Source organism: Arachis ipaensis, chromosome B02, assembly GCF_000816755.2.
Source record: "Arachis ipaensis cultivar K30076 chromosome B02, Araip1.1, whole genome shotgun sequence".
In the NCBI taxonomy this organism is placed as follows: domain Eukaryota; kingdom Viridiplantae; phylum Streptophyta; class Magnoliopsida; order Fabales; family Fabaceae; genus Arachis; species Arachis ipaensis.
Genome location: NC_029786.2, coordinates 77,949,185 through 77,971,032, shown reverse-complemented (window position 1 = coordinate 77,971,032; position 21,848 = coordinate 77,949,185). Strand labels below are relative to the sequence as shown.

Genomic DNA, 21,848 nt, shown 5'->3' with positions numbered 1-21,848 from the left:
AAGTACAATAAACATAATGAGTTTGATCTATAATTAAATAAATAATTAATATTAGTCCATTTTCCTTTTCTGTTCCAACATGTTCATGCAGCTAACAAGTGTATATGAAAATTAAAATTGCTTATTATGAATTGAGAATTTAAAATAAAACAAAGTGTGAGAGAGCACATATTTTGTAGGGTGAAAAATTGAGCCACAAAAGCTGAGTTTTTTCAAATTAATTAAGAAAGTTTCGCAACTTTTTTTAATTTTGATTTTCATACGTAAGTTTGATTATTATTTTAAACGCGTTTATTATAGCTGAATTTTGTAAAATAATTTTGAAGCGGGTTTGATTATAATATAAATATATGATGAAGTTAAACTTTGATTTAGAGTTTAATTATTACTTTCAGTGCGTTTAATTATAATTAGATAGATTATGTAATATGATTTTAGAATGTGTTTGATTGTAATATGATTATATGTAGTATTGATGGTAATAAGTGATTAAGAGGAGGGGGATTGAATCTTAGCCCCTTTTTCTTGTATATTAATTTTTGCTTTTTCAAATAGTTTTAGGAGATATTTCTGTTTTTTGTCTCATAATCAGTCAAGAGATATTTTCTTTTTGTCTCGTAATCGATTAGGAGATATTTTTTAATTTTGTCTTCAGTGCAACAAAAACAGAATAGGAGTAGAAGAGAGAGAGAATTACACCCAAAAGTATCCTGGTTCAGCTGCTAAGTGCAATGCAGTCTATATCCAGTCTCCATCACAATAGTGACGGAATTTTACTATAATCATCAGATTACATACACTAATTTTTTCCTAGGAACTACTCATTCCTATCTGGGACAAATCCAGATTCTATCTCCAAATCTGAACTTGACTTGGACACCTACCAAACTTTCAACTGCAAAGTACTAACCCAACTTGCAAGGAAATCCCCACAGGATCATGAAACACAACATACAGATGTACTAAGGAACTCTTAGACATCTATGACTTTTTCTTTAATTTTGCTCACTGCCTTTTTTCTCTCACTGGCTTTTTCTTACAAACCTCACTCTCTTTGTCTTTTACCATGAGACTCAGATAGACAAAACTAAAGAAAAGAAAAGAAAATGAAACTCATTGAAAGAGAAGAACTCTGTTAGCTTCGGGTAGCTATGAGAACTCGGTGCTTTCTCTCCTTATCTCGACCTTGGCCGTTCACCTTTATTATAGAAGGGGAAGCTTCCAAGGTTAAAACCGGTTCAACCAAGCCACCAACATCTTCTCCAACACTCAAGCAGTTTCGGTTCGGACAGAGAGAAGAGAGAGGAAAATCGAAAATCAACATGCATGTACCTCTCTCATCCCTTCTCATCAAGCTTCTTCAATCTGAGCCCTTGATCTTGACTTTGACTCCAAGAAAGAACTCTGACCCTTGATGAATCTCTGATCATTGACAGCTCATTCCTTTCCATATTTGCTTCTTCCTCTACGTAGCTCATGTAGCTACCTTCTGTCTTGGAATAACAAAAATGGAGATGAGCTTTACCCACTGAGATCTTTTTCTCTGACCGAGATGGATCTTTCCTATCTTTGGTATGGAAGATCTTGAAGCTTCTTCCTGAAATCTTGCCTTCAATGGAAAAGATCTTAGCCATACCATGTTTTGGATCTTCCTTTTACAAAGGCCATCATCAACCTAGCCTTTTTCTTCTTCATAGCTTCACTGTAATTTCTATGATAACTTGCTCTTGCTTCTTTTCTCTGATCGAAGTAACAACCGAAAATAAGAGACAGAGGAGAGAGAAGATACAAAGCATTCAATGTAAAATTAACTCAATTTAATTTTCAGTTTTGGTTACCTGTGCAATTAACCAAGTTTGATTTTGAATTCCAATCCACAATGGGGAGTAGGTAACCGTGGCTTTGCTTGGAGTCTTTCTCTCTTCCTTCAATTTCGGACCAAAGGCTTTGTTGGTCTAAGAAGAAGATTTGTTTTGGGATCTACACATATTTCTTGGCCCAATTACCTTTGCTATCCATTAAAATAATTCAGCCAATACTGCATGGAATATTTTTGCACAAAGGCTGATTACATTTTCATCACATTGGGCTTATATTGTCTTTTGGCCCAACAGAAAATTAATTTCAATTTTCCTGCACACTAACAAACCCATTAACCAAACAATTGGAAGCAAATATTAAATTAACAATTTTTCTAATTAACATTTTTGATTATGTTTGATCATCACAATAATTTCAAGTTTTCCAAACTCATCAATCTCCCCCTTGATGACAAACATTATTAAAAATGGATTGAAAAGGATTAGAATTTAAAGAACTCCCTTAAAGATTTTGGCCGAATCCTCCCCCTTTCAATTTATCACATTGCTCCCCCTTAATGTCTTCATATATCCAATGGAAGCAATATCTGTAAACATGCTTAAATAGTTCCAAACAAATATTTTATGGTTTCAAAATATGGAACCTAAAGAAGCAAAAATCATATTTATCAAGAGCCTGATTTTGAGTAAAAATATTTTTATAATCATAATCATGGCTTCTAGTTGTTATCCTTCTAAAAATATGCTGCTAAAAAATCTTACAAAATATGAAACAGAGTAGTACATTTAGAGTATATATCAACAAATGATCAAGACTCAACATACTGCTTAAAGCAATATATTCAAAGCATTAATCAAAGCACCAAATCAAGCAATAAAAAAAATATAGCCAGCACTAAAACACAATGTTCAGCCACCAAAACAAGGCATCAAAAAATGGCATGAAACAATAATCAAAAGGGCTCAAAAAACAGAGCACAAGAATTGGCAGTCCCAACTCTATTTTCAATTCAGCCCTATTTTAATTTTCCTTCAGCTCTTTTTTAATTTTCCTCCCCCTTTTGTCATCAAGGAGGGAACCTGCAAAACAGATAAAACAGCAATGCCAAGCATAATATTTGATATTAAAACACAAACAGAGTATCAAAGTTATTGAGTACAGTCATCCCAACATAAAACAGTGCAAGTGAAACTAAATCCAAAAAGACAACATAAGAGAAATTGTTCAAGAACATAAGCAGCAGTGAGCAAATCTTTAGGCATCAAAAAGATTTATATCAGAATCAGGATGGTCATCTTCTCCTTCAGAATGAGCCATGTCTTTCTCCAAGCTTTTAATTAGTAGATTTACCCTTTTATGACATTTGGTCCAGGCCTTCTCATTTTCATATGTTTGCTTTCGAGCCTCTTTGTAGGACCTGACCATCATGCTAGACATGTTGGAGAACTCATTCAGAACATCCTTGATAGTTTCAGAAATCCGAGAAGATTCAGGAGGAAGACTATCACTTTCACTATAAGAAATCAATGATGCCGTTGAACTCTTGCCCTTTTTACCTTTTACAGAGTCGGGAACCCCTCCGCCTTTAATGGTGGAAACCCTGTTCTCAACCGACTCATTGCTGAGATCCACATTAAAGTACTCAAAGATTTAAATTAGAAACATTCCATATGGAAGATTTGCTTTCTTATCACTGCGGACACAGTCCCACATGTGTCTCACCATAAGATATGCAAATGAAATGGATGCAGAATTTAGAATAGCAAATAGCACAAGAGTATCACAAACCGTAACTCGCTGGTAAGAACCACTTTGAGGCATCAAAATATGATTAATGATATGATGAACCAAGGCTCGCACAAGTCCGAGAGCCTTGTGGGTCAGAGTTGTGCCATCAAGAGCAGAGAAATTTTTACAAACCCGAGTCAGGGCTACTTGAAGGGTAACACCAACATGGTTATCCCATTTACCAGACATGTATGCCCTGACTCCTTCATCTTAGTACCCCAAAATAGCCCTTACAGTATCTCTATTCAAAGTGAGATGAACCTTTTTGACATATGAATGTAATGCTCCATCATGAAATATCATGTTAGCATAAAATTCTCGAACCAGGTTCGGATAAACTGGTTTTCAAATTTTGAAGAGAGGAGCCAATTTAAGATCATAAAAAAAATACAATGAAATCAATCCCTTTTTCACAAAGATTTTCTAGATTTACCACATAAGAAGAACAAAGATGACGATTTGCCAAAACTTGTGAGTGAAATTCAAAAGCAGCGCAAGATATGAAACAGGCAGGATCAAAGTGGGAGTGGCTTTTATCATATTTGTTTTTGAAATCTAAAGAGTCCAAGTTTGAGAGTTCTCTGGTGTCATGAAGAACTGGCCTTTTTGAACGTTGAGACTGACTTGAGGGATGAAGGGTGGAATGCTGAGGTGGTGGTGACGGTTGTGGAGATGGAAGTGGTGATTCTTCTTTCTCTTCACGGACTTGCTCCTTTCCCTTAGTATTCCTCTTAGATGAAGCAGCTTCCTGCCTTGATGATGCTCTTGCATGGATTCCCTTACGTTCCATGGAATCTATTAAGTGAGAAGAGAGTGAAGAGGGCGAGTGGGAGTGAATGTGAATATGTGTGTGTGATTGAGGACCTTTGGAAGATAGACGATTTTCGGTGATGGAGATTCGGGTACTTCTGCGGGTTGCAAGCTTCTTTCTCATGATGGAAAGAATGGAGTGGAGAAGGAGAAGTTGAAGAGAGGCCGAAGAGGGTAGAAGGTGGAGAGAGGTTAGGCCACAATAAATGCTTAGTGGAGAGAATCTCATTTAAGATTCCCAATATTAATGAGAAACGGTTTAATAAGAAAATTTAAAATCAAAACAAATAACTGAAAAGACCCTTCCTTGAAAAGTGGGAGAAGATATGAAAAAAAGATTTGATTTGACAAAAACTTCCTTTTTGAAGATATGAAGTGAAAGGAAATAAGTTAAAATAATTTTATTGAAAGCATGATGCAAAAAGAATTAATGAGCCAGTATCATGGAATGGGTTTCAAAGGAGGTTGATTGGGCTTGAGTCCAAGGCATCAAAGTTCAGTCTCCCCCTGTTTAATGGCTTGTTCATCATGTACCTAGATTTGTCTCCCTACTGCCTACAAGACAAAAACAAACAGAGGCATAAAAATCACATTTTTTCAACAAAACTCAAATCCATCATTCCCAAACTGTTTCTTAATGAACAAAATCTATCTTCACACAGTGGTCTAGTGAAGATGTCAGCAAGTTGCTCTTCAGATTTTACAAATTGGATATCAATAGTACCCTTTTGCACATGTTCCCTAATAAAGTGATACCGAACCTCAATGTGCTTGGTTCTAGAGTGTAGTACAGGATTTTTTGAAATGTTTATTGCACTAATGTTATCACAAAACAGATGTATACTATTAATTTTCAATTTATAATCTTTCAATTGAGTTTTTAACCAAATTAATAGAGAGAGCAACATGCAGTGGCTGATATATATTCAGCTTCAGCCGTGGACAGAGCAACTGTGGCTTGCTTCTTACTTGACCACATGTTTAGTGAGCTTCCAAGGAAGCAACCCATTATCGGTCTCTCGCATAATCTGTATCACAAAACCCCACTGCACAGAATTAATTAGATTTAGGATACCACAAGCCAAAATCACATGTGCCTTTAATGTATCTAATGATTCTTTTAACGGCCGAAAGATGGGATTCTTTTGGGTGAGATTGAAATCTTGAGCATACACCCACACTTTGAACAATATCTGGCCTAGAGCATGTAAGATACATGAGAGATCCTATCATTTTTTTATACTTTGTTTCATCCACATTTTTTCCATTTTTATCCTTGTCAAGTTTAGTTTTTGGATGCATAGGAGTTCCCATTGGCTTGGAATGTTCAAAACCAAATTTCTTGATTAACTCTGGCATATTTTTCTTGGTGAATAAAGATGCCACTAGGAGTTTGTTTGATTTGAAGACCAAGGAAGAAGGTTAATTCTCCCATTAAACTCATTTCAAACTCACTAGTCATAAGTTTTCCAAACTCTTCACACAAGGATTCATTGGCCGATCCAAACACAATGTCATCCACATAAACTTGAACAAGTAAGATATTCTCATTAGATTCTTTTATAAATAAAGTAGTATCGGTGGTACCCCTTTGAAAATTATTTTCCAACAAGAAGGCACTAAACCTTTCATATCAAGCTCTTGGAGCTTGCCTAAGGCCATAAAGATCCTTAGAGAGTTTAAAAACATGATTTGAAAACTCTTTGCTTTCAAAACCGGGGGGTTGAGCCACAAATACTTTTTTATCTATAAAACCATTAAGAAAAGCACATTTGACATCTATTTGAAACATTTTAAAGCCCTTGTGGGCAGCATAGGCAAGAAGCAACCTAATTGCATCCATTCTTACTACCGGGGCAAATGACTCATCAAAATCAATATCTTTCTCTTGATCGTAACCTTGGGCCACTAGTCTAGCCTTGTTACGAACAACACTACCATCTTCACCCAATTTATTTTTGAAAATTCACTTTGTACTGGTTACCTTTTTACCATTTGGATTTGGTACAAGAGTCCAAACCTCATTCTTTTTAAATTGTTCTAGCTCTTCTTTCATGGCTTTAACCCATGAGGGGTCTTCAAGAGCTTGCTTCACATTGAGAGGTTCCAATTGGGACAAGAAGGCAACATTGCTTGACTCGCTTTGCTTTTTGCTTGAGGATCTTGTGGTTACGCCTTGTGAGGGATCACCAATGATGAATTCATGTGGGTAATCCTTCAAGAATTTCCATTCACGTGACCTTTGAGGAATGTTTCTGCCTTGACGAGTTTCAGTGGACAGCTCTGTTCTGGATTCTCTGGCTTGTTCAGGAGACAAAACTGAAATGTCTCTTCCATCTTGATGAGACGTTTCTGGACGGACAGATTCATCACTTGGGACAATTTTGGAGTTTTCTTGACTTGCTTGATGGTTCATATCAGCTTTACTTCCTGCATCATCATCTAAAGAGGCAATGGGAATTGAATTAGTATCACAAAAAGTCACATGTATGGATTCCTCAATAGTTCTATGTTCTTTGAGATAAACCCTAAATGCTTTGCTAGTGGTGGAGTATCCAACAAACATTCCTTCATAAGATTTTGGATTAAATTTTTCAAGATTTTTTTTATTGTTGAGTACAAAGCATTTGCATCCAAAAATGTGGAAATACTTAAGATTGGGTGGGGTTCCTTTCCAAAGCTCATATGGAGTTTTTTTTTAAACCTTTTTGAATGATGGTTCTATTCAAAATATAACAAGCTGTATTTACAGCTTTAGCCCACAAAAATTTTGGAACATCATTTTCACAAAGCATTGCCCTAGTCATTTCTTGAAAGCTTCTATTCCTTCTTTCAACAATCCCATTTTGTTGAGGTATTCTTGGGCATGAAAAGTTATGTGGTATTCCAAGTTCATCACAAAAATTTTCAAAATCTTGATTTTTAAACTCCTTTCCATGATCACTTCTCAAGTGGGCAATTTTTAAATCCTTTTCATTTTGGATCTTTTTACAACGAGAAGAAAAAGCATGAAATGCATCATTCTTATGAGCTAAGAAAAGAACCCAACCAAATCTAGAGTAATCATCCGCCACTACCAAACCATAATGTTTACCCCCAAACTTTGAGTTCTAGTTGAACCAAAGAGATCAATGTGTAACATTTCTAATGGCATTTTAGTGGAAATTTCTTCTTTTGGTTTAAAAGATGATTTTACTTATTTGCCTAGTTGACAAGTATCACAAATAATATCCTTATCAAATTTAATATTAGGAATTCCTCTAACCAAAGTTTTCTTAACAAGCTTAGAAATTTGGTACATTCTTGCAAGACCCAATTTCTTATGCCAAAGCCATTTTTCAGATTCAAGAGAAGTAAAATAGGTTACTTTTTGATCCTTTAAGTCCTCTAGTGTTAATCCATATACATTATTGCACTTTTTAGCCTCAAACAAAATGTCATCGGATTTTTCACATACAACCAAGCATTCCAATTGTCTAAAAATAACCCAATATCCAAGATCACATAATTGGCTAATGCTTCGTAAATTATGTTTCAATCCATCAACAAGCAAAACATCATTAATGAAAGAAGAGAAATTCTTACCCACTTTACCTATGGCCACTATTTTTCCTTTTCCATTGTCACCGAAAGTAACAAAGCCTCCATCATACTCATTAAGCTTGATGAAGAATGTTGACTTTCCGGTCATATGCCTAGAGCACCCTCTATCCATATACCATATGTTGTCCTTTCTTTTGGATGTTAGGCAAACCTATGAAACAAGTTTAAGTGACCTTAGGTATCCAAATCTTTTTGGATCCTTTGATGTCAAATCATCTTCTTTGTCCCAAGCCATTATAATCACAAATAATTTTGTAAACCTTATCTCCAATCATTCTTTCACTTATAAAGCACTGAATAGGGAAATGACCATTCCGATTGCATAATCTACAAAATTTTTGAGTTGCTGTTTTCCTAAAGCTTGTTGGGTTTTGAAACTTTATGTCATCCGAGGTGGATGCCAAGTTGGTAAAAGAAGATTTCTCAATAAATTTTTCAGATTTGTGAAAACCCAAACCAGCTTTATCATAAAGAGGTTTTTGGCTAGCCAAGAGTTGATTTAAAGTTTCAGAGCTTTGAGCAAAGCTGTCTAGGTCCTCTTTAAGTCTTTTTATCTCTTTATGTAGCTACTCATTTTATTCAAAATAATTTAAATTTGCAGTCACTGAATGGTGATATTCACAACTTTTAAGTTCATCTTTCAATTGCTTGTTTTCCTCAACAAGATTAACGGTGGTTTTGGCTTCCCTTAATTTATCTTTAAGAAAACCATTTTCAGCTTTTAGTATTTCTATTTGAGACTCAAGATCTTGGTTTCATTTAAGAAACATTTAATCTTTTCAGAAAGATGATCAATCATAAGATGAAGGTCTTCAGTTGAGGGTTCAGGAAATATTACCTCATCAACTATGTCGGCCATGAGACACATTTGAGACTTTGTTTCTGTTTCATCATCTTCATCAGAGTTGTTTTCCAAGTCCTCCCAAGATTCCATGAGACCTTTCTTCTTTCCTTTTTTCGGCTTGTCCTCCTTCTTCAATTTTGGACAATCAGACTTGAAGTACACAGCTTCTTTACAGTTGTAACAGATTACTTTACTGAGATTCCTCTTTGACTTCCTTGAGCTGCCTCCTTTATTTTGTTCCTTCAACTTCACCATTTTCCTAAATTTCTTAGCAAACAAAACAAATTTATTTTCAGAAGAGTTATCACTGGATTCATTTTTCAGAGGTTCAGTAACAGATTTGAGAGCAATTCCTTTCTTTTTTGTATCTTTTTTCAAATATGTGTTTTCAAAGACAAGTAAATTTTCTCTCAAATCATCATAGGTCATAGTATCAATGTTACTACTTTCAGCTATCACTATTGCTTTGGTTTCCCACTCTTTTGTGAGACATCTCAATATTCTCCTCACAAGCACACATTCAGAATATGTGATCCCATAGCATCCAAGCCAGTGACGATGACGTTGAATCTTTCAAACAATTCATTTATCGTCTCTCCTTCCTTCATTGAGAACATTTCGTATTCTCTATTCAGCATGTCTATTCTGGATCTCTTGACTTGAGTTGTGCCTTCATGAGTAATTTAAAGTTTGTCCCAGATTTTCTTTGCTGTTGTGCATCGTCATTCCCGTCGGTATTCCTCGAAGCTGATTGTACAGTTGAGCAAGTTGACCGCTTTGGTGTTGAGCTCTACTTTCTTTCTGTCATCATCATTCCAATCAGCTTCACCTTTGAGAGTAACCACACCATTAGCTCCAGTAGTGGTTGGAAATTGTGGACCTTCCAGGATTATCTACCAAAGTCTGTAATCTACAGATTGAACAAATATCTTCATTCTTTCTTTCCAGTAACTGTAGTTCTTTCCATTGAAGAATGGAGGTCTGTTACTTGACTACCCTTCTGTCAGAGTATAGGCCACCCGATTTGAGCCACTGTTAGCCGCCATCAGGATCTTTTCTCCAAGCTGCAAAACTTGATCTCTTTGAGACCAAGCTCTGATACCAATTGATGGTAATCAGTGCCTAAGAGAAGTAACCAGTCAAAAGACATTTTTTTGTCTCAACCGATTAAGAGATATTTTTCAATTTTGTCTCCAGTGCAACAGAAACAGAATAGGAGTAGAAGAGAGAGAGAAAGCTAAGTGCAATGCAGCCTATATCCAGTCTCCATCACAACAATGACGGAATTTCACTATAATCATCAGATTACATACACTCATTTTTCCCTAGAAACTACCCATTCCTATCTAGGACAAATCCAGATTCTATCCCCAAATCTGAACTTGACTTGGACACCTACCAAGCTTTCAACCACAAAGTGCTAATCCAACTTGCAAGGGAATCTCCACAGGATCATGAAACGCAACATACAGATGTACAAAGGAACTTTTAGACATCTATGGCTTTTTCTTTAATTTTGCTCACTGCCTTTTTCCTCTCACTGGATTTTTCTTACAAACCTCACTCTATTTGCCTTTTACCATGAGACTCAAACAGATAAAACTAAAGAAAAGAAAACAAAATGAAACTCATTGAAGGAGAAGAACTCTGTTAGCTTCGGGTAGCTATGAGAACTCTGTGCTTTCTCTCTTTATCTCAACCCTTGGCCGTTCACCCTTATTATAGAAGGGGAAGCTTCCAAGGTTGAAACTGGTTCAACCAAGCCACCAACATCTTCTCCAACACTCAAGCAGTTTCGGTTCAGACAGAGAGAAGAGAGAGGGAAACCGAAAATCAACATGCATGTACCTCTCTCATCCCTTCTCATCTAGCTTCTTTAATCTGAGCTCTTGATCTTGACTTTGGCTCCAAGAAAGAACTCTGACCCTTGATGAATCTCGGATCCTTGACAGCTCCTTCCTTTCCATATTTGCTTCTTCCTCTACGTAGCTTCATGATGAGCGGATAATTTATACGCTTTTTGGCATTATTTTTACATAGTTTTTAGTATGATTTAGTTAGTTTTTAGTATATTTTTATTAGTTTTTAAATAAAAATCACATTTCTGGACTTTACTATGAGTTTGTGTAATTTTCTGTGATTTCAGGTATTTTCTGGCTGAAATTGAGGGACTTGAGCAAAAATCTGATTCAGAGGCTGAAGAAGGACTGCAGATGCTGTTGGATTCTGACCTCTCTGCACTCGAAATGGATTTTCTGGAGCTACAAGAACCCAATTGGCGCGCTCTCAATTGCGTTGGAAAGTAGACATCCAGGGCTTTCCATCAATATATAATAGTTTATACTTTGCCTGAGTTTTGACGACGCAAACTGGCGTTCAAATGCCAACTTCCTGCCCTATTCTAGAGTTAAACGCCAGAAACAGGCTACAACTTGGTGTTTAACTCCAAAAAGAGTCTCTACACATGAAAGCTCAATGCTCAGCCCAAGCACACACCAAGTGGGCCCGGAAGTGGATTTCTACATCATTTACTTATCTTCTATAACCCTAGTAACTATTTTAGTATAAATAGAACTTTTTACTATTGTACTAGGGGTCCTTTTCCCTATTTTTCAATTTCATATGCCATTTGGGGAGGCTGGCCTCACGGCCATGCCTAGACCTTGTTCTTATGTATTTTCAATGGTAGAGTTTCTACACACCATAGATTAAGGTGTGGAGCTCTGCTGTTCTTCATGACTTAATGCAAAGTACTATTGTTTTTCTATTCAACTCAAGCCTATTTCTTCTCTAAGATATTCATTCGCACACAAGAACATGATTAATGTGATGATTATGTGACACTCATCACCATTATCACTTATGAACGCGTGCCTGACAAACACTTCCGTTCTACATGAAAACAAGCTTGAATGCATATCTCTTAGCCTCCTGGTTCACGATCAGAGTCTTCATGGTATAGGCTAGAATTATTGGTGGCTATTCCTGAGATTTGGAAAGTCTAAACCTTGTCTGTGGTATTCCGAGTAGGATCTGGGAAGGGATGACTGTGACGAGCTTCAAACTCGCGAGTGTTGGGCGTAGTGACAGACGCAAAAAAGGATCAATGGATCCTATTCCAACATGATCGAGAACCGACAGATGATTAGCCGTGCGGTGACAGCGCATTTGGACCATTTTCACTGAGAGGACGGGAAGTAGCCATTGACAACAGTGATGCCCAGCATACAGCTTGCCATGGAAAGGAGTAAGAATGATTGAATGAAGGCAGTAGGAAAGCAGAGATTCAGAGGGAGCAAAGCATCTCCATACGCATATCTGAAATTCTCACCAATGAATTACATAAGTATTTTTATCTTATTTTATATTTTATTTATATTTTAATTATCTTAAATCCCATAACCATTTGAATCTGCCTGACTGAGATTTGCAAGATGACCATAGCTTGCTTCAAGCCGACAATCTCCGTGGGATCGACCCTTACTCACGTAAGGTTTATTACTTGGATGACCCAGTGCACTTGCTGGTTAGTTGTGCGAAGTTGTGAAAAAGAACTAAGATTATGAACGTGCGTATTAAGTTTTTGGCGCCGTTACCAAGGAATGAACAATCACAATTTCGTGCACCACTCCAGTAGCTACCTTCTGTCTTAGAATAACAAAAATGGAGATGAGCTTTACCCCCTGAGATCTTCTTCTCTGACCGAGATTGATCTTTCCTATCTTTGGTATGGAAGACCTTGAAGCTTCTTCTTGAAATCTTGCCTTCAATGGCAAAGATCTTAGCCACACCATGCTTTGGATCTTTCTTTTGCAAAGGCCATCATCAACCTAGCCTTTTTCTTCTTCATAGCTTCACTGTAATTTCTCTGATAACTTGCTCTTGCTTCTTTTCTCTGATTGAAGTGACAACCAAAAATAAGAGAGAGAGGAGAGAGAAGAGACAAGGCATTCAATGTAAAATTAACTCAATTTAATTTTCAGTTTCAGTTACCTTCCGTGGGATCGACCCTTACTCACGTAAGGTTTATTACTTGGACGACCCAGTGCACTTGCTGGTTAGTTGTGCGAATTTGTGAAAAAAAAATAAGATTATGAACGTGCGTATTAAGTTTTTGGCGCCGTTACCAAGGAATGAACAATCACGATTTCGTGCACCACTCCAGTAGCTACCTTCTGTCTTAGAATAACAAAAATGGAGATGAGCTTTACCCACTGAGATCTTCTTCTCTGACCGAGATTGATCTTTCCTATCTTTGGTATGGAAGACCTTGAAGCTTCTTCTTGAAATCTTGCCTTCAATGGCAAAGATCTTAGCCACACCATGCTTTGGATCTTTCTTTTGCAAAGGCCATCATCAACCTAGCCTTTTTCTTCTTCATAGCTTCACTGTAATTTCTCTGATAACTTGCTCTTGCTTCTTTTCTCTGATTGAAGTGACAACCAAAAATAAGAGAGAGAGGAGAGAGAAGAGACAAGGCATTCAATGTAAAATTAACTCAATTTAATTTTCAGTTTCAGTTACCTATGCAATTAACCAAGTTTGATTTTGAATTCCAATCCACAATGGGGAGTAGGTAACTATGGCTTTGCTTGGCGTCTTTCTCTCTTCCTTCAATTTTGGACCAAAGGCTTTGTTGGTCTAAGAAGAAGATTTGTTTTGGGCTGTACACATATTTCTTGGCTCAATTACCTTTGCTATCCATTAAAATAATTTAGCGACACTGTATAGAATATTTTTGCACAAAGGCTGATCACATTTTCATCACATTGGGCTTATATTACCTTTTGGCCTAACAGAAAATTCATTTCAATTTTCCTGCACACTAACAAACCCATTAACCAAATAATTGGAAGCAAATATTAAATTAACAGTTTTTCTAATTAACATATTAACATTTTTAATTATGTTTGATCATCACAATAATTTCAAGTTTTCCAAACTCATCAAGTATTATTCTCCACTATAAGTCATTTTCTTATATAAGTCTATACAAATCATTTATATTCACGTGCGCACGTTTTTCTTCATGCCATTACTGCACGTTGTTCTTCTTCTGCACGTTGTTGTTCTTCTTCTTCTTCTTCTCGTTATTTTTCTCTTTTGTTATCGTCGTCACCAACAACACCTCCTCCTCCTCCTCCCCCTCTTTTTCCTTCTTTTTCATTGGAATTTCTTCTCCTCGTTCCTTTTCCTCCTTCTCCTCCATCATCAGTTATCTCGTTGTTGAAAATAATGAATAATTCAAGTTCAGATTGTTAATTGAACCAGAACGAAATTAATTATTGTTTTGATTATTGTTTTTGTTTGTGAAAATTATTGTTCATCGTTGATGGTTTTGAATTGAATGTAATGTAAAAGTTCTGCATTAGAGAAAACATTTTTCTATATTTGCAGCAAATTTGGGTGTAACACGAAGATATTTGGGTATAACACGAAGATATTTGAGTGTATTGTTTAACATGGTGTATGTGTGCTGATAAGTTCTGCATAATCAAAACTCTTCTTCTCCCTCCTCCTCATCTTCTGGTGCTTCTTCTTCTTCTTTTTCATCATCATCTTTTTTTTTATTCATCTTTTTTTTTTCTTATTTTACTTTCTTAACAAGAATAAAAGCAAAAAAATCAAACAAAGAAGAAGAAGAAACACATAATGGTACAAAATTACTTGAAAGAGGATAAACTTACATTCATTCAACTAAAAGAAAGAAAGAAATAAGAAAAAAAAAAGAAAAAATATAGCATTAGAGGAAACATTTTTCTGTATTTACAGTAAATTTGGGTGTAACACGAAGATATTTGAGTGTATTATTTAAGATTTTTCGATGTATGTGTGCTGATAAGTTCTGCACAATTCAAAACTCTTCATCTTCCTCCTCCTCATCTTCTGCTGCTTTTTCTTCTTTTTTTCATCATCATCACCATCTTCTTATTTTCTTATTCATCGTTTCCTTTTTGTTTTACCTTCTCGAGTTTCTTCTTGTTTTACTTTCTTTACAGTGTAAAAACAAAAAAATCAAACAAAAAAGAAGAAACACATAATGCTGCAAAATTACTTGGAAGATGATGAACTTACATTCATTCAACTAAAAGAAAGAAAGAAATAAGAAAAAAAAAAGAAGAAAAAAATGTAGCATTAGAGGAAACATTTTTCTGTATTTACAGCAAATTTGGGTGTAACATTCGAGTGTATTGTTTAAGAATTTTCGATGTATGTGTGCTGATAAGTTTTGCATAATTCAAAACTCTTCCTCTTCCTCCTCCTAATCTTCTGTTGCTTCTTCTTCTTCTTCATCTTCTTATTTCATATTCTCATAATTTTTCTTGGAAAGAAAAAATCAAATAAAGAAGAAAAAAATACATAATGTTGTAAAATCAATAGAAAGAAAAGGAGGAAAAAAAAATGCAGCAACAACAACAGTAATAAAAAAACGCCAATGAAGATGAAACACGCAAAGAAAAAGGAGGAGAAACACAAAGAAAGAGAAGAAGAAGAAGGAAGAGGAGAAGGAAGAAGAACGCGGGATACAAAGAGGAACGTGATTTTCACGCGCGCATTGTGAAAGTAGATTTTGTTGGGTTTGGATTAACTTATATAACTTGTATGCCAAAAAGACTTATATTTGTAGCAGTACTCTTTTATATATATATGATTGAGCATAGTTGATTATAATTAGATTTTCAAGGTAAGTCGGATCAGGTTGTAACCGTGCAAAAAGAGCATGCACATAATGCAATCCCACTGGAGAAAGGTAGGGAAATTTTGGAAACATAATTATCACCAGACGCCAAAACATAATTTTGAAGTCCAGAGTTCCACAAATTCGTATAGAAAAAAAAAATTGGAAGCTTTCCCATAAGAAGCATAATGAGATATATTAAATCAATGCTACCAGATTAGGTAGTAGAATATTTGTTTTATGAAAGAAGAAACATGAACCAATGCAGCTAGAACAAAGATATATTAGATCAATTTAGTACTTTCACTACAGCAAGGAAAGTTTTGCAAGCTATGACTTCTAAACTAGAGATGTAATTTTGGGGTAAGGAGTTTGAAATGCAATGATAAATTCTATTACAATTACCCATCTAAAATAAATAAAAGGTCATGTTTGCCAAGTTGGGTATTGAAAATTCAAATAATAAATAATATCAATACAAAAGACAACTATACTTTTCTTATGTTACCTCTGATTAAGCAAATACTTTAATTGACATATTTATGGTTCTAGAGAGATTTATTGTGATAGCAAGCTCCTCGATGCCTTATACGCCTGAACAAAGCAAAGTAAGATTATATAATCAATAAAAATACACATAAACAGTGCAAGAGATAGCAGCAATTGCAAAACACGGACAGCACAAAATTATTTCAGTGCACTCCGAATTATCACAATGTCTGGGCCTTCCGTTAATATTCACACTTTTAGTCTTCCTTAAAAAGTGAAACCAACATTTCATATAAACTCAAACTATATAACACCATATAAGTATATTTTAGAGATTAATCAGATTATAGTCCATAGATATTCACAAAGAAAAGCATATTGGCATACTAATATTTAGTTTCTGCATAAACAAACACCAAAAAGAGAAAAGAAAAAACCTTAAAGAATTTTGAGCTGATCAATTTGGATTAAAAATGATAAAAGTCAGACAAACAAATAACAGAATTCCATGAGCTCAAATCTGACTGACCCAATCCAAGAGATATGCCGAAAACGTTGAACCTTGTCAAACTAAATAAACCTTTGCACAAATCAAACAACATGATTATTTCATGAAGCACATACCTTTTCGCCAAGACATTAACAGACAGAATCCTTGCAAGTTGAATACAAGGTGAAGTCAGAATCAACACGATGCAGCCTCTATTCTGCAATCAACCAATAAAATTACTGCTAAACAATAAAGATGTGAATATGTGAATGAGGGGACAAAAAAAGATGAGAACATAATTAGATATGCTAACCAAAAAGGGAAGACCAATGGGAAGAAAATATTCAAAATCACTGCTGGGCAATAAAGATGAGTATGTGGGGGGGAAAAATAAAGAAGGAAAGATCGAGAAGGAAGAAAATATTCAAAATTCAATTATATTAAATGTAACTTGTGAGTAAAGTGACTAAGGAATAGTTATAGTTGGACAACATGACAAAAGAAAAAGTTGGATCTATCGACACACAGAACGAAAATTTTCATTCTGACGATTATCATTGTAATAATTGGAGAACATGCAGTGAGTTTGGGGAGGAGGGCAAAACCAAGTACCTGTTTAAAAAACTTTAGTCACCAAACAAATAGCTTATTAGGACGAGTCATCTTCGGATTGAAGTTGTTGGTCTTTCATATGCCACAAAGGACTCTTTTTGACTTCGAGTTTTGTTATGGAGACGGGCAGCTTTTCTTCCAGCTTCGGGTAGTCTAGAATGCTTAATTCTTTGAGGGAGGTGAGATGGTGAATCCCCTTGAAGTTTAGTGTCTCCAGACTTGCAAAGCCTTCGATGCTATGCGAATTTCGGGCAGCCATTGATCCAAAGACTTGTCAAACTTTGTGGGAGGGACCCCTCGGGAAAAGATTTGATTTTTGGGCAGGATTCTATATGCAGTTCCTCCAGGTGGGGCGCAGCCAAGCCTAGTGTGGACAAGGATACTAAACGGGGGCAGTATTTGATCTCTAAATAAAGGAGACTTGGGAGAGCATCATCACTATGTTGTGCCACCATAACACGTTCCATGTTTCTACATGAATCGATCGTGAGTCTCCTGAGATTTGGAAGGGCCCCTAATGGGAACAACATCAGGGAATCACACTTGTACACATATATCTCCATTAGTAACTTGTGTTGTAGTAGCCCTGAGAATGTTAATTTTTTACAATCCCAGATTTCCAGCTGTTGTAATGAAGCAGGCAAATAATCCCCTGAAATTGATATGTCTGTCGAACACTCTCCGATGGCTAAAGATTGGAGACAAGGTGCTTGGATGTGGGACAGGCACTCCAATATGGACTCTGCCAGCTGGGTTCCTTCAATTACAATCCATTCCGATGCTACATTTGTTATCATACCAGTCACACCCATTACATGTAATTGGTGAAGCTTGGGACCTCTCGGCAGTGAACATGCAAGCTCTTCACATTCCCAAATGGTAAGTTGTTCCAGAGACGGAAGGTGATTGGGCAAATCTCCTGTTAACACTGGACAGTCTATTATTGAAAGACTTTTAAGCTGAGGAAAACCATTGAACTCATCAGGAAAATGCCACTCCGTCCAACAAGGCATACTCTTAAATGTCAGACTTTCAAGAGATTTGAAGGGTGTCTCCAGTAATGATTCATCATTCTTGTAAAACTCACAACCAATTCGCTCCAACCTATCAAGTTCAAAAAACTCCAGATGCTGCAAATTCGGTAACTGTCCAAGTGAAGGAAGCTCATAACAATTTTTACAATGACCGAGGCTCAGTTTCATCATATTGCTGTAGGAGGAATGGCCTAACCACTCTGGGAATATTTCACCCCTGTAACCCATAATTGATAGCAGTTTCAAGTCTCCGTGAGGTTGTAATTTTTCAAGTATACCTCTTTCAGATTGAAAATCAACAATATCACCATTTGGAAGCCATTTCAACTCTAAATTTGTTATGTGCTCCTTTCTGCCCATCGTTGCCTCAAAAGCTTCACCGCTATTGGAAACATTCTCTAAATTGACAATGCAAAGTGACCCTTGAAGATTGTTGAGTGTTGCCAATTCTTTAATTCCATTCTCTTCATGCTGACCAACAATATAGCGTTCTAATAAATTCAAATGCTTTAATTTGCCCATTCCTTTCGGCATCTCTTTCAAACGAGAAGCTCCTTCGATGTCAAGATGGCGCAAGTTCACAAGATCATGCATGCGGCAAGGAAGCATCTCCAACTGATGACAATTCTTCAATTTCAACGTTTGTAGATTGTACAAGTTACACAATGACTCGGGTAATAGCACAATAGGTGTGAAAGAGAGATCCAAGTATCGTAAATGAATCAATTCACCAATTGAATCGGGCAATGATTTGATGGGGAAGCATTTAAATGACAAAACTCTTAAACACTTCAACTGTAGTAGCAAGAGCCAAGAATCGCTTTCTATATCAATTGATTGATGACTGTGAAGCAAATGAAAATGCAGAAATGTTCTCATGTGTCTTGCTCCATTGCAGGCCTCTCGAAGCCTTGAGATTCGATCCCAAGGTTTTGTAGTATATGACAAATGACGAGTTTTGCTATCAATCACGTGTGGGTTGCCAAATTCTTTAACTCTGAAACAGAATTTTCCAGCAAAAAATGTTGCTAGGTCATGCATGAGATCATGCATTACAAATAAGCTATCGTTCATACTAGAAGGTTGAAAAAATGATCTTGCAACTAATTCATGGAAATACGCACGACCAATTTTTTCTAATGTGCTTTTTCCCATTGGCTGTAAAAGATCTTCAGCCATCCATATCAAGATTAATTCCTCTTTATCAAATTGATAATCCTCACTGCTTTAAATCTGAAGGAAGGTAATGATAACTAACTCTTAATGCTGGAACAATCTTACTATCATCTTCCGAAAGTTCCCAAATTTCACTTTCCAATATCATATTCCAATCCTCTTTATACTTATTGCGTAATAAACCTCCAAGAGTTTTCACAGCCAAAGGTAAACCCTTGCACTTTTTGACAATTTTTCTACCAATTGATTCTAGAGTTCTATATTGACTACATTTAGTAGAAAGAGATGAATGTTTCAGAAACATTGACCAACAATCTTCTATAGACAATATATCTAGTTTGTAATGTAAATTGGTAGTTGACACCACAGAATCAACATTTTCATTACGGGTTGTTAAAAGAATTTTACTTCCTTTATTCCCACACAGAAAAAGCTTTACAAAACTATCCCACAAAGTTTGTTGATTGTTCCAAACATCATCTAAAACAACCAAGAATGTATTTCCCATCAACTTTTTCTTCAATTCAGTTTGAAGTGAATTCAAACTAACCATGCGACAAGAAGAAGAAGTTATTTCCTCTATTATAGCCTTTGTAACATTAACAGGATCAAACTTTGTAGCAACACACACCCATACTCTAATATCAAATTTCTCAACCACTTTTTCATCATTGTAAATCAACTGAGCCAAAGTGGTTTTTCCAACTCCACCCATACCTTCTATAGAGATCACAGACAAGTTACCAGTACCATCTAGCAACATCTCTATTATCTCCTCCTTCTCTGTGTCCCTGCCATATACATCACCCTCAGCCAGAGATGTGGATTCAGCTCTCCATGACATGTCCTCCATAGGAATCTCTTCTAAATGAAGATGAACTCTCAGTTCTACAATAGACTCTAGTCTAGAAACTATGTGTTCCATGTCAATATCTTCCAAATACCAATCAACAACACAACGAGGCCAGGAAGAGTTACCTGGATCCCTTTGAGTAGCAATGGCAGATTTTGTGTTGAGTTCGTCCACCAAATCATCAGCCATATAAAGAGCATCTTGGAGATTAACAAGCCACTTATTAACTTCTTGGTCTTTGAACTGTTTGTGATCAGCATCATCAAGCACGGGTCGAACAGCAAGGAGACTTTTCTGCAACCTTCGAAACAACTCTCTTTCCGGGATTGAGTTATCTTCAAGTATTGAAGACAACTTATTTAAGACAACATTAACAAAGGAAGAGAGAAAAGCTCCCCCCTCAAGTTTTGCAGCCATGATTGATCTCAAGTTCAGGAGAAAATACGGTAATAAAGAAAGAAAGAGAAAGAAAAGTATAGTTGATTGTAACAATTAAGCAAACAGTTGGAGGGCAAATTGACTATCTATTCTTAATATATAAAAGTAGATACATAAGTTTACCCACATTACTTTTAAGATATCTTTCTCCTTCTATTAATATTATGACAGCAACATCGTTTACTTGGCAAAATTTTAGAATCAACCACTCAATTTTTGTCAAATCAACTATTATTTCCAAATCAGCAAAAAAAAAAATATACAAAAAAAACTAGGGTGCAAAATTACCAATGACAATAATTAGAAATTAATAGTGTGTCTAACCAAATTTGTAACCTACAAAGACATTGAATCCATATCGGGTATTTATTATATCTTACCGTTATAAATAATACAATAAATTTATAATTTCAATAATTAATTTATTAATAATTTCTATAAATAACTCATCAAATATAATAAACATCCATATTACAAATGTTATAATAATATTATTAATCATAATAAATTTTATTCCATACTATTTGAACTACTTGTATAAGTCTTTTATTACTATTCCTTCAAATAACATCAAATTTAGCACAAAAAATTTATTTTCGAACTACACAATATCTTAAACTTACTCAATGGAGCATCAATTCATTTTTCATTTACATATATAATTATTAACAAAATACTAATAATTTTAAGAATATCGTGTTGAAAGTCACATTGTGGAGAAATCTCTCAAGTAAGGTAAATAAAGAAATTACAACACAAATAAAGAGCCAAAAAATTGTTGCACTCACATCAACATTGGTTAGTAAATACAAAGGTACGATCTTTTTCAAAAAATTTTAAATCTATTGTTTTTCTTAGTTCAAAAAATTATATTTTATATAATACATTAAATAAGACAAATACAACACAATCTTATTCTATATAACTTATTATATTATAATATTTTAGTGATTATTCGGTTAGCACAACTTCGAATACAAAAATCTTCAAAGTAGAATGATTAGAAATCAAATAACTATCCAATAGAAAGTGCATACAACTCAACAATTCATAAAGAATATACTTTCACAAGAATGTATGACAGAAAGAAGAAAGCAACAACTCTAACAACAACAATAAAGAAAAAGGAGGACGAACGCAACATAAGAAGACTAAGTTCATCAACTTAAACAAATACAAAAATCAAATTACCAAATAAAAACGTCACTTTG

General features: G+C 35.4%; 2 protein-coding genes and 1 long non-coding RNA gene across 3 annotated transcripts in view; all 3 read right to left on the bottom strand.

The window, feature by feature from the left end:
* The window catches only part of LOC107625488, a 9,491-nt gene continuing 3,386 nt past the window's right edge, over positions 15,744 to 21,848 (bottom strand). The window contains exons 2-4 of the long non-coding RNA XR_001617283.2: positions 17,137 to 17,364; positions 16,659 to 16,741; positions 15,744 to 16,139 (exon numbers count right to left, since the gene is read on the bottom strand). This is a non-coding gene — a long non-coding RNA (uncharacterized LOC107625488). The remainder of the gene's footprint in view (positions 16,140 to 16,658; positions 16,742 to 17,136; positions 17,365 to 21,848) is intronic.
* Positions 17,359 to 20,448, bottom strand: LOC107627417 (putative disease resistance protein At3g14460). Its single transcript, XM_016330249.2, has 2 exons — positions 20,325 to 20,448; positions 17,359 to 19,167 (listed from the first exon to the last, which is right to left on the bottom strand). The coding sequence occupies exon 2, from the start codon at positions 19,047 to 19,049 to the stop codon at positions 17,373 to 17,375; it is 1,677 nt and encodes a 558-aa protein (XP_016185735.2). The 5' UTR covers positions 19,050 to 19,167; positions 20,325 to 20,448; the 3' UTR covers positions 17,359 to 17,372.
* LOC107627416 (putative disease resistance protein RGA3) lies at positions 19,365 to 20,721 on the bottom strand. Its single transcript, XM_016330247.2, has one exon. The coding sequence runs from the start codon at positions 20,614 to 20,616 to the stop codon at positions 19,390 to 19,392; it is 1,227 nt and encodes a 408-aa protein (XP_016185733.1). The 5' UTR covers positions 20,617 to 20,721; the 3' UTR covers positions 19,365 to 19,389.